The sequence below is a fragment of the Bos mutus genome, chromosome 10 (assembly GCF_027580195.1).
Source record: "Bos mutus isolate GX-2022 chromosome 10, NWIPB_WYAK_1.1, whole genome shotgun sequence".
Classification (NCBI taxonomy): Eukaryota; Metazoa; Chordata; class Mammalia; order Artiodactyla; family Bovidae; genus Bos; species Bos mutus.
The window spans coordinates 85,319,313-85,332,651 of record NC_091626.1 but is presented as its reverse complement, the minus strand read 5'-3'; the positions used below and the strand labels follow the sequence as shown (position 1 = coordinate 85,332,651).

Genomic DNA, 13,339 nt, shown 5'->3' with positions numbered 1-13,339 from the left:
TGCAAATAGATGGGGAAACAATGGAAACAGTGAGAGACTTTATTTTGGGGGGCTCCAAAATCACTGCAGATGATGACTACAGCCATGAAATTAAAAGATTCTTGCTCCTTGAAAGAAAAGCTATCATCAACCTAGAAACCATGTTAAAAAGCAAAGACATTACTTTGCCAGCAAAGGTCCATCTAGTCAAAGCTATGGTTTTTCCAGTAGTCATGTATGGATGTGAGAGTTGGGCTATAAAGAAAGCTGAGCACCAAAGAATTGATGCTTTTGAAATGTGGTGAGTGTCCCTTGGACTGCAAGAAGATCCAGCCAGTCTATCCTAAGGGAGATCAGTCCTGGGTGTTCATTGGAAGGACTGATATTGAAGCTGAAACTATTATACTTTGGCCACCTCATGCGAAGAGTTGACTCATTGGAAAAGACTCTGATGCTGGGAGGGATTGGGGGCAGGAGGAGAAGGGGCCGACAGAGGATGAGATGGCCGGATGGCATCACCAACTTGATGGACATGAGTTTGGGTAAACTCTGGCAGTTAGTGAGGGACAGGGAGGCCTGGCGTGCTGTGATTCATGGGGTCGCAAAGAGTTGGACACAACTGAGTGACTAAACTGAACTGAACATATACAAAAAGTGTTAACATACACAAAACAAATATCACGAACTCACGAAAATTAATAGGAAAAAAAAAAAAAAACTAGAGCACTGTCATTAAAAAATGGGCAGAGGCTCTGAAAAGACTTTTTTTCTAAAAAAGACAAGAGGCCCAACAGGTACATGAAAAGGTGCTCCACAACTAATCCTCGGAGAAACGCAAGTCAAAACCACAGTGAGATTGTCATCTCACATCGGTTAGAATGACTGTTACTGAAAACACTAGAAATCACAAGTGTTGGCAGGATGTGAGGGAACGAGAACCCTCATGAGCTGGTGGTGGAAGTGTGAATGAGTGCAGCCACAAGGAACACAGTATGGAGGTTCCCGAAAACATGAAAAATGTGCTTGAAATTAACATTTTAAATTAATTAAATTTAAAAATTAATTTTAAGTTAATTAAAAATTGCTGTACCATGTGCTTCAGCAGTTCTCATTCTGAATATCTGTCTGAATAAATGAAAACACTGACTTGAAGAAAAGATACCCGCATCACCATGTTCATTGCAGCATTAATAGCCAAGATATGGAAACAATCTAGTGCCCATGAAATCTTGCTGTTCGAGATGGCATGGATGGGTTTGGAGGGCATTATGCTAAGTAAACTAAGTCTCGTAGAGAAAGACAAATACCCTATGATCTCCCTTATATGAGGAACCAAAAATAATTAACAAAGTTTATAGATACAGAGGACAGATTGGTAGTTGCCTGCGGTTGAGACTAGAGGTGGTCAGATTGGTAGCAGAAGTCAAAAGGTTCAAACATCAATTATAAAATAAATAAGTTGTGGGAATGTCACATAGAGCATGGCAGCCTTGTTAATAATGCTGTATTGTGTGTGCAAAATTTTCTAACAAAGTAAAACTTAAACGTTCTTATCACAAGAAAAAAAATTCTGTAACTGTGTGTGGTGATGGATGTTAATTAGACTTATTGTGATCATCTTGCAATATGTACAAATATCAGATTATTATGTTACATGCCTGAAAAGTTGATATAATGTTATATGGCAATTATATTGAGTTGGCCAAAAAGTTCCTTCTGTTTTTTAAATTAAAAATAAAAGACACATTTTTCAAGACCAAAATAAATGGAAATCCGAAGGTGGAATGTCTGGTCAATATGGCAGAGAAATCAGAACTACTCAGCCACGCTGTAACAATTTTTGCCTGGTCATCAAACAAACGTGGTCTTGCACGATCTTGATGAAAGACTGCATTTTCTGTTGACTAATTCTGCACGCTTTTTGTCGAGTGCTGCTTTTAGTTGGTCTAATTGGGAGCAGTACTTGTTGGAATTAATCATTAGGTTTTCCAGAAACAGCTCATAATACAGGACTCCTTTCCAATCCCAGCATATACACAACATCAGCTTCTTTGGATGAAGACTGGCTTTTGGTGTGGTTGGTGGTGGTACATTTCACTTGCCCCACAATCTCTATCATCCCACATGATTGTACAGTATCCACTTTTCATCACCTGCCACAATTTGTTTTAAAAATGGAGCATTTTCCTTATGTGTAAGTAGAGAATCACATCAGAAATCCAGTCAAGATTTTTTTCTGCTCAACTTATGTGGAACCCAAACATCAAAATGATTAACATACCACACTGGTATAAATGATTTTCAGCACTTGGTTTCAGCATGTCCTGTGAGAAATCTCCAGCACGTAACTTCAGAAACCACTTTTGACTCATTTGATCAGTCACAGCACCTTCTCTACATGCTGCTTTTTTTTTTCTTCTGCATTTCAGTTGCATTTTTTTTATCTTTCTTGAAATAATAAAGCATAGTATTCTGAAAATGTTGCTTTTTTTCTTCTATCTTTAGTATTAAAATGACTGTACAAAAATTCACCAGTTTTGATTTTTTTTTTTTAATGCACACAGACAGCTGTCACAACCTAACAAAATTGTTTTGAATGAAGTTAAAGGATGAGATGGCTAGATGACATCACTGACTCCATGGACATGAGTCTGGGTGAACTCTGGGAGTTGGTGATGGACAGGGAGGCCTGGCATGCTGCGATTCATGGGGTCGCAAAGAGTCGGACACGACTGAGCGACTGAGCTGATCTGATCTGAAAGACAATTAAGCAAATGGCACTCCATTCCAGTACTCTTTCCTGGAAAATCCCACGGACGGAGGAGCCTGGTGGGCTGCAGTCCATGGGGTCACTAAGAGTCGGACACGACTGAGCGACTTCACTTTCACTTTTCACTTTCAGGCATTGGAGGAGGAAATGGCACCCCACTCCAGTGTTCTTGCCTGGAGAATCCAGGGACGGGGGAGCCTGGTGGGCTGCCATCTATGGGGTCGCACAGAGTCGGACACAACTGAAGCTACTTAGCAGCAGCAGCAGCAGAGCCATCTTAACGAAAAAAACCGAATGAACCTTTTGGCCAACCCAGTACCTCAGTTTTTAAAAATGGGCTTTTATTCTGGGAGGTGGGTCATAGAGGATCCTGCTGTGATGTATGTCAGAGAGTGTTTTGCCTATGTTCTCCTCTAGGAGTTTTATAGTTTCTGGTCTTATGTTTAGACCTTTAATCCATTTTGAGTTTATTTTTGTGTATGGTGTTAGAAAGTGTTCTAGTTTCATTCTTTTACAAGTGGTTGACCAGTTTTCCCAGCACCACTTGTTAAAGAGATTGTCTTTAATCCATTGTATATTCTTGCCTCCTTTTCAAAGATAAGGTGTCCATATGTGCGTGGATTTATCTCTGGGCTTTCTATTTTGTTCCATTGATCTATATTTCTGTCTTTGTGCCAGTACCATACTGTCTTGATAACTGTGGCTTTGTAGTAGAGCCTGAAGTCAGGTAGGTTGATTCCTCCAGTTCCATTCTTCTTTCTCAAGATCGCTTTGGCTATTCGAGGTTTTTTGTATTTCCATACAAATTGTGAAATTACTTGTTCTAGCTCTGTGAAGAATACTGTTGGTAGCTTGATAGGGATTGCATTGAATCTATAAATTGCTTTGGGTAGTATACTCATTTTCACTATATTGATTCTTCCAATCCATGAACATGGTATATTTCTCCATCTATTAGTGTCCTCTTTGATTTCTTTCACCAGTGTTTTATAGTTTTCTATATATAGGTCTTTAGTTTCTTTAGGTAGATATATTCCTAAGTATTTTATTCTTTCTGTTGCAATGGTGAATGGAATTGTTTCCTTAATTTCTCTTTCTGTTTTCTCATTATTAGTGTATAGGAATGCAAGGGATTTCTGTGTGTTGATTTTATATCCTGCAACTTTACTATAGTCATTGATTAGTTCTAGTAATTTTCTAGTGGAGTCTTTAGGGTTTTCTACGTAGAGGATCATGTCATCTGCAAATAGTGAGAGTTTTACTTCTTCTTTTCCAATTTGGATTCCTTTTATTTCTTTTTCTGCTCTGATTGCTGTGGCCAAAACTTCCAAAACTATGTTGAATAGTAATGGTGAAAGTGGGCACCCTTGTCTTGTTCCTGACTTTAGAGGAAATGCTTTCAATTTTTCACCATTGAGGATAATGTTTGCTGTGGGTTTGTCATATATAGCTTTTATTATGTTGAGGTATGTTCCTTCTATTCCTGCTTTCTGGAGAGTTTGGAAATAAAAGCAAAAATAAACAAATGGGACCTAACTAACCTTAAAATCTTCTGCACATCAAAGGAAACTATCAGCAAGGTGAAAAGACAGCCTTCAGAATGGGAGAAAATAATAGCAAATGAAGCAACTGACAAACAACTAATCTCAAAAATATACAAGCAACTCCTAAAGCTCAACTCCAGAAAAATAAATGACCCAATTGAAAAATGGGCCAAAGAACTAAATAGACATTTCTCCAAAGAAGACATACAGATGGCTAACAAACACATGAAAAGATGCTCAACATCACTCATTATCAGAGAAATGCAAATCAAGACCACTATGAGGTACCATTTCACACCAGTCAGAATGGCTGCGATCCAAAAGTCTACAAATAATAAATGTTGGAGAGGGTGTGGAGAAAAGGGAACCCTCTTACACTGTTGGTGGGAATGCAAACTAGTACAGCCACTATGGAGGACAGTGTGGAGATTCCTTAAAAAACTGGAAATAGAACTGCCTTATGATCCAGCAATCCCACTGCTGGGCATACACACTGAGGAAACCAGAAGGGAAAGAGACACGTGTACCCCAATGTTCATTGCAGCACTGTTTATAATAGCCAGGACATGGAAGCAACCTAGATGCCCATCAGCAGATGAATGGATAAGAAAGCTGTGGTACATACACAATGGAGTATTACTCATCCATTAAAAAGAATTCATTTGAATCAGTTCTAATGAGGTGGATGAAACTGGAGCCTATTATACAGAGTGAAGTAAGCCAGAAGGAAAAACACCAATATAGTATACTAACGCATATATATGGAATTTAGAAAGACGATAACAATAACCCTGTGTACGAGACAGCAAAAGAGACACTGATGTATGGAACAATCTTATGGACTCTGTGGGAGAGGGAGAGGGTGGGAAGATTTGGGAGAATGGCATTGAAACATGTAGAATATCATGTATGAAACGAGAAACCAGTCCAGGTTCAATGCACGATACTGGATGCTTGGGGCTAGTGCACGGGGGCGACCCAGAGGGATGGTATGGGGAGGAGGAGGAGGAGGGTTCAGGATGGGGAGCACATGTATACCTGTGATGGATTCATTTTGATATTTGGCAAAACTAATACAATTATGTAAAGTTTAAAAATAAAATAAAATTAAAAAATAAATAAAAATGGGCTTTTATCTCAAAGTAGATGTTTTTCAAAAAATGTCATCTTCAGTTCTTCCAATAAAATGGAGGCTCTGAGCATTTCTTTTTTTTTTTTTTTAATTTTATTTTATTTTTAAACTTTACATAATCGTGTGACATGTCAGCTGACACAAGCAATTTGGTTGGTGACTCACTGGCATCCTGCTCTGATTAGGCTTCAGACAGACTCTACACCCCATTTAAGTGTTCAGACAGTGAATATGGGAATGCCGGCATCTTTTGTCTAACCTGTATAAACATGCATGTGTGCATATAACATTGCCTTCATGGTACATGCTTACTCTTAACAGATGTAATTTGTCTCTAATTCATATCCTCGGTATGAATGAATGCTGGTGGTATTTGTTTTAAATTGATTGTCTAATTTTTAAAATGGTTGTTCTTAGGTTAGGATTGTATCGGGAAGCAGAGAAACAGTTTAAATCAGCCCTGAAGCAGCAAGAAATGGTAGATACATTTCACTACTTGGCAAAAGTAAGTATTCTTAAATTGAGTGGAATTTGTCTTCTCTGGATAAATGTTTAAATTCCAACCAGCACATGGGGAGAGTTGCCAGTTTCTGTAAGAACAGTTGGCAAGTTAATGTGTTCGGACTTAACATTTTTTTTTTTTTAATGGTAAGGGAAAAGGTGAGAACATTCGGAGGATAACCATCTCAGGAAAAATCGGTTGCCAGGGAAAGTAAGACAGCCTCTTTGAAATATTACCCGTTCGATTGGGAGAACATACTACAGGCCTACTATCCCCAGGGGTCACAAGCCCTAGAGAGGTGTTTTTCTACAACACATTTGTTTCCCGTGTCAGCAGACTATAGAGAACAGGATTGTTTTTATGTAGGTCTTTCACTTTTTGGCTCTGTCATTATAACAAAAACAGTATTTCCCCTTTATTGAGCACCTACTCAGTGTAAGGTATTTTATCAAGTCTTTTCCACATGTAATTTAATTAAACTTTCTTAGCAACACTGCTTTAACATTTCCTTTGTACTGTTGAGGAAAAGGAGACTTAAGAGGATAAGTGAAAGATTTTCAGTCTCACTTGCCTGTTAAGAGCCAGCATTCAAACCCAGGGGGCTTCCCCAGTGGCTCAGCAGTAAAGAGTCTGCCTTTCATTGCCGGAGACTCAGGAGATGGGAGTTCAATCCCTGAGTCGGGAAGATCCCCTGGAGATGGAAATGGCAACCCACTCCAGTATTCTTGCCAGGAAAATCCCATGGACAGAGGAGCCTGGCGGGCTACAGTCCACAGAGTCACAGAAGAGTCAGACACGACTGAGAGACTAAACAACAACAATTCAAACCCAGGACTTTCTGATTCTAGAGCCTGAGTGCCACCCACAGCCACAATAGAAGTGAAGGACCACCTGGAATTTTCAGTATTGGAATAAGTGACTACTTTACCCTCACCAAGGCTACTTTAGAAGAAGCATTTGATGAAGTGGTGGTTAGGACATCATCTTGTATTAATATATCTTTAAGAATTTCTTAAATTTAAAAAGTGTTGTAAAGGAGGTTGAAAAGAAGGCAGAAAAGGAGGTGCATCTGCTGCTGCTGCTGCTGAGTCACTTCAGTCCATGGGATTTTCAGGCAAGAGCGCTGGAGTGGGGTGCCATTGCCTTCTCCAAAGGAAGTGCTACTATTTTCCAAATATGGTATTAATGTTAGCATACTAACAGAATCAAAGGGAAGTTCTGCCATATAAACTTACTGTGCTGGCTTAGTATGTTTATAGTAGTTTTTAAAAAACGTTTGAAACTCTAATATCTAAGTGTCTTTATACATTATATGTTAAATTCTAAAAAGGTTTCTAAACATCACAGTAAAGTTTTCTGACAGCTTGAAATTATAATTCAGGTTACAGTATTTGACTATTATCTTCTTAATTGATAATTACTTGCCATGTGGTTAAAAATGTACTTTTTATTTTAACTATTGTTAAATACATGGTTTGATTATTTTTTCATAAATTGATTTGCTTAACTCTGTTGTTGCCTATGTGACTATATAGGGTTACAATTTACTTGTTTTTTTTAATATGTGAAGGAATTATTGCTAAGTAATTGGAGACCAAGCAGATTTTAGGAACCACGTTATTTCTTATAATTTAAGCTTGTTAATTTAAGAATTATTAAATATTTTATATTACTTCACATATGGAATTATATTATTTATTATATTTTAAAAAGCAATTCAGAAGCATGTAAGGTAAAAATTGAAAAGTTTTCATCCATACCCTTTCCTCTAGTCTCATTGTTTATCAGTAAACACTGCAGGCAGTTTTGTGTGTCTCCATTTGGGCTTCTTCAAAGCACAGTCTAAATGTTTAGGAAGAAATGGAGGATCCAAGATCATGAAGAAAATAAAATGTCATCATCTTATGTTTCTATACATAGAACTGTAGTTCTCCTTTTAGAAGTTCCTAATAGGTTGTGGTTTATCCACGCTGAATATCTCATTGCTAATTAAGTGGTGGAAACTGTTAAACGGGAGTATCGAGTGCTAACCCTCTCAACTCCCTGCCCCTCTACCCTGCACATGTGTTTCCTTCTACTTCTCAGGGTCCTTCTCCCCAACTCCTCCAAAGGCTTCCCCAGCTGCTGCTCCTCAGACTTTCCCCTGGGGCATGCCCTCTTTCTCCAGCATCTTCAAAATCAGCCTCACAATTGGCCCTTCGTGCCTGCCTGTAGACACACTTAGGTCTGTCCTATCCTAAAAAAGATTTTCCCCTGATCCTCTCTTTTTTAAAAATCAATGTATTTTAATTGCAGGATAATTGTTTTACAGCATGTGATAGTATTGGGTGTACATCAGCATCCTTTTCTAGTTACTCTCTAGTCTGTGTGACGGTAGTAAGCCCACAGTAAGTGTTTGCTGAAGGAATAAATGAATAAATGTGTCACACACAGCATGAGGAGATATAACTATACATCATTATTGGAAATTAATCCTACACATTTCTGAAAAATGTTTACTGTAATATCTAGGAGATAATTTGTTACTAAGCAATAATTTTAAATTTGTCATAATGAAAAAAAAATAATAAATTTGTCATAATGAATACTGTTATTTTAAGTCCTTTTGTTGAAGTGTATCCTGGTTTTAGGTTTACATCTCATTGGATCAGCCCTTGACTGCTTTAAATCTTTTCAAACAAGGCTTAGACAAGTTTCCAGGAGAGGTAACCCTACTTTGTGGAATTGCCAGGATCTATGAGGTAAGGTTCCTATCTTTCAAAAAGTTGACATACAATTGAGGTTATATGCTACTTAAGTAAGTTCATAGTCCCTTGGGGTCTTATAAAATGTAACATTTTGTAAAATTATGATTGTTGGCCAGTGATTTACAAACAGAATAAGAGATTTTAGTGTATACATTAAACAAACTTAACTTTTTATGATGAAGTATTTCAAACACACAGAGGGTATAGAGAATGGTATGAGATAGGAATTTGAATTAGTGCCTCCCTCTGCATAGTTGGTTGTCCCAGCACATTAACTGATCCTCCTCTCAGGTCTGTACTGTCAAGCAGCAGGGTTTTTTTCTGTGTATGTGGTAGATATGTTTTGGGTTTTCTATTCTGTTCTGTTGGTCTGCTCGTCTATCCTTACACCAATATTATACCATCTTAACTCCTGTAGCTTTATTATACTTACTCTTTGGGAGGGCTTTGTTCATCTTCATTAGGAATGTCTTGGCTATTTTGGACTTTTGTTTATTCTGGTAAATTTTAGAGCCATTTTTGTCAAATTTCATGAAAAGCCCCATTGAGTTGTTCTCGCTGCTGCCTAATTAAGGTAGCTTCATAATAATTCTTGATGTCAGGTGGGGAAATTCTACCACCTGTTCTTCCCAGTTGGTTATGCTTGGCCCTTTGCTCTTCCATATTAAAAAACCCTGTTGGCATGTGGATTGGAATTGCATTGAATGTAAGAATGATGGGGGTGGAGGGTCTGCTTTTCTTCCCAAGGGGGATCATGATATAACTTTCCATTTACTTTAGGCCTTTTGTTGTTGTTGTTGTTGTCTTTCAATGAATATCTTGTAATTATCTTCATAAATGTTTTGTTGAGAGTCCCCAAAACCACTGTGAGGTTCAGTGATTTATTAGGTCTCGGGACTCGGCACACAGTTGTACTCATAGCCATGATTTTTTGTAGCAAAAGGATACAAAGCAAAATCAGTAAAGGGAAAAGGCATGTGGGGCAAAGTTCAGAGGAAACCAGACACAGGCTTTCAAGAGTTCCCCTCTCACCCACCCCGACCCCTGATGGTTAGGGTTACAGAGGACACATTTGATCTTCCTGCAAGTTGTGGCAACATGTGTGAAGCACTGTCTGCCAGAGAAGCTCATCAGAGACCTGGGATCCATCACATAAAGAAGGCTGAGCGCTGATGCTTTCGAACTGTGGTGCTGCAGAAGACTTGAGAGTCCCTTGGACCGCAAGGAGAGCAAACCAGTCCATCCTAAAGGAAGTCAGTCCTGAATATTCACTAGAAGGGCTGATACTGAAGCTCCACCTGATGGGAAGACCCGACTCATTGGAAAAGACCCTGATGCTGGGAAAGATTGAAGGCAGGAGGAGAAAGGGATGACAGAGGATGAGATGGTAGGATGGCATCACCACCTCAATGGACATGAGTTTGAGCAAACTCCGGGAGATAGTGAAGAACAGGGAAGCCTGGTGTGCTGCAGTTCTTGGGGTTTCAGAGAGTCAGACACGACTTAGCGACTGAACAACAACAATCTGTTACTGGGGGCTGGCCATAGAGGGAGGCACCGTCTGCCTATCACGTACCAGGACCCCAGACTCCAAGAAGTGAAGCAGGTGTTTGTACACCACATGAAGGTGTAGTGAGCCACGCTATCATTTGGGGAAAGTTATATAAGCATAGGGCACTAGCTGGGCTTCCCAGGTGGCGCCAACGGTAAAGAATCCGTGTGCCAGTGCAGGAGATGTAAGAGACGCAGGTTCAGTCCCTGGGTCGGGAGGATCCCATGGAGGAAGGCTTGACGACCCAGTCCAGCGTTCTTGCCTGGAGGATCCCAAGGACTGAGGGGCCTGGTGGGCTGTAGTCCATAGGGTCGCAAAGAGTCAGACACGATTGAAGCGACTTAGCACTCACGCACGCACACACGCACAGGGCGCTAGCCAGGTTCTAAGTTACTGACCAGGGGCCAGCCTTTCAAGCAGGCCTTTCTAAGAGTAGCAGTCCCAGGCTTACTGTGTTAACTCTTTTCTGCACAGATGTATTTGTGGGAAAACTGTGAATGAACTGCTCTTTTTTTCTCTTGTGTTTTCTATGGTCATTTCTGGTGAGTGGTAATGTAGTAATTTAAGTTGATTTGATACTAAAACTTGGCTAAATAGTCTTTTTAATAACATCATAGATTCTCTTAGATTTTCTAAGTAAATAAAACAATCATCTGCAAATGTACATAGTTTTATCTCTTAATTTCAGTTATTTTACTTAAAAAAACTTAATTTAACAGAAGCATCTTTGTTCTCTTTTAAATTTCTTGAAATGCTAGGTATGATCTTTTAAAATTATTTTGTTAGAAAAAAGAATGGAAAGTATTAATAGTTTCCATACCTGGGTAGTAGTGTGTGAATGGTTTTTATTTTATTTTCCAGATTTTCTGTAATTAACATGTATTACTTGTAATATGAAAACAACAAATATTTTCCTTAAATTGTTTAGAAATAGCTTCTCCTTGTGAAATGTAATTTTGATAAGCATATAAATAGAAACGTTTGACCATTCTCTAAAAAAGCAATATCAGTATCTCTGTATCTTTAGTTGTGTAACCTTAAATTGAACATGAACAAGATTTTGACCAAGAAGCTTAGGAAGGAAATAGAGTCCATTCTGAAAGCTGCAAAATTCATGGTGGTGACTGTCTTGATGCAGTTGGAATTGTTTGTGCCTTTTGTTCCTTCTGCCCTTCTCAGGTGGAAGCTGCTGTTAGAAGGAACTGGTGGGAAGGATTCCTTCCACGCTCCCATTACAGTGATCGTTGCTATGGCTGGGACAGGGAGCGGGTCTGGAGTGGATTCTTTAACCGGCTACCTTCTTCCTTCCCCTGCTCTGGGTCTGGCCAGGACTTGGAGGAGCACATTCTTTTATAAGGGTGACAGGGGAAGGCTTTGTGAGAAAAAGTAGAATCTGAATTTTTACTCAAAAGAAGAAAGAAGTGAAAAGAGAGCATCCTAGTTTTGAGGATGACATCGTGTACAAATAGGGTGTCCGAGGACTGAGCATAGACTTGGAACAGCTGGATGCAGCATTTCCCCTTGAATTTACATGGTTACTTTCACTTACGGCAAAGTTTGCCTTACAAAGATTTCCACTGTGTTCCTTTTCTCCTTATGTAACAGTGGATTGAGGGTTAATTAGTAAAGTTTGGTTCTTAGCCTTGGAGCTTACACAGCATATGCCTTTAGGGATTTTTGTATATCATACTTTTCTCTGGAGGGAGTTTCTTCCTTTATGTTCTTTTTATTTTTTATCACTTTCATTTTGATCTTGTTTTTTTTAAATGAGCATGTTGTGCTGCCTATTATTTATTGATTGTTCTGTACAGAATCTTGTTTTAAATGATTTATCCTTGCTAAATTTATTTGGTTGTGGTTTTACTTTTTCTTGGGGCCTTTTGTTTATTCATTTGAAAGGCAGGCCTTTATTTGAACTATCTGTGTTAAAAGGTTCAAATAAAGGCCTGTCTTGCTTCCCTGGTGGCTCAGACGGTAAAGAATCCGCCTGCAATGCGGGAGAGCTGGGTTTGATCCCTGGGCTGGGAAGATCCTCTGGAGGAGGAAATGGCAACCCACTCCAGTATTCTTGCCTGGAGAATTCAATGGACAGAGGAGCCTGGCAGGTTACAGTTCAAGGAGTCGCAAAGAGTTGGACACGACTGAGTGGCTAAGCACAGCACGCTGCAAATGTTAAAAGGTGTTTGAAACTGAATAATTACCCTAGGAAATATTGTTCTCATGGTCCTTGAACTTTACTGTATATAGAAATGACTTTGGGAGTGTTTGAGAGTGAGGCCCATCTTCCTCCTCCTGACTCACATGTCCTGGAAAGTGGGATACAGGCTTTTGTCTGCTGAGCAAGCTCACAAGGTGATTCTGATATATAACAGAGTTTGAGAATCATAGCAAAATTCACTTCCCTAAGTTATTTACAGTTTTGTTTTAAATAACTAAAACCCAGTGTTGATATTCTGTTCAGTTCAGTCACTCAGTCATGTCCAACTCTTTGCAACCCCATGGACTGCAGCATGTTAGGCCTCCCTGTCCATCACCAATTCCCAGAGTTGACTCAAACTCATGTCCATCAAGTTGGTGATGCCATCCAACCATCTCATCCTCTGTTGTCCCCTTCTCCTCCCGCCTTCAATCTTTCCCAGCATCAGGGTCTTTTCAGATGAGTCAGTTCTTTAATTTAACTCAGATGATATTCTGTGGATTAGTTTGAAAAATAATCACTAATAACTACTGTAATAATCACTTAAATGATAGTTGAAGTGATATTTGTATGTTTGAAAATATTATTTTAAATCTACATTTATAAAATTTATTCTTAAGCTACTATAAACAGTTCTAATGCTGGAATAGATTAAAGAAAGGACAGAAATAGAATCTGTGTGTATTCATACATATGAAAATTTATGTGATAAAGACTGTCTATTAAACCAACTGGATTATTGGATTGTTTAATAACTTCAGAATAGAGCTGGATGAGTAATGAGTTCTTATCCTGAAAGAACACATTGCTGGGACTTCCCTGGTGATCCACACTCCAAATGCAGGGGGACTGTGTTTGATCCCTGGTCAGGGAACTAGATCTCACCTGCCTCAACTGAAGAGTTCAGGTGCCGCAA

General features: G+C 39.0%; 1 protein-coding gene across 1 annotated transcript in view; it reads left to right on the top strand.

Moving 5' to 3' along the window:
• Positions 1–13,339, top strand: part of TTC8 (tetratricopeptide repeat domain 8) — a 58,459-nt gene that overhangs the window by 31,427 nt on the left and 13,693 nt on the right. Inside the window, exons 8-9 of the mRNA XM_070378382.1 lie at positions 5,843–5,930; positions 8,558–8,668. Of these exons, the coding sequence (XP_070234483.1) occupies positions 5,843–5,930; positions 8,558–8,668 (199 nt within the window). The remainder of the gene's footprint in view (positions 1–5,842; positions 5,931–8,557; positions 8,669–13,339) is intronic.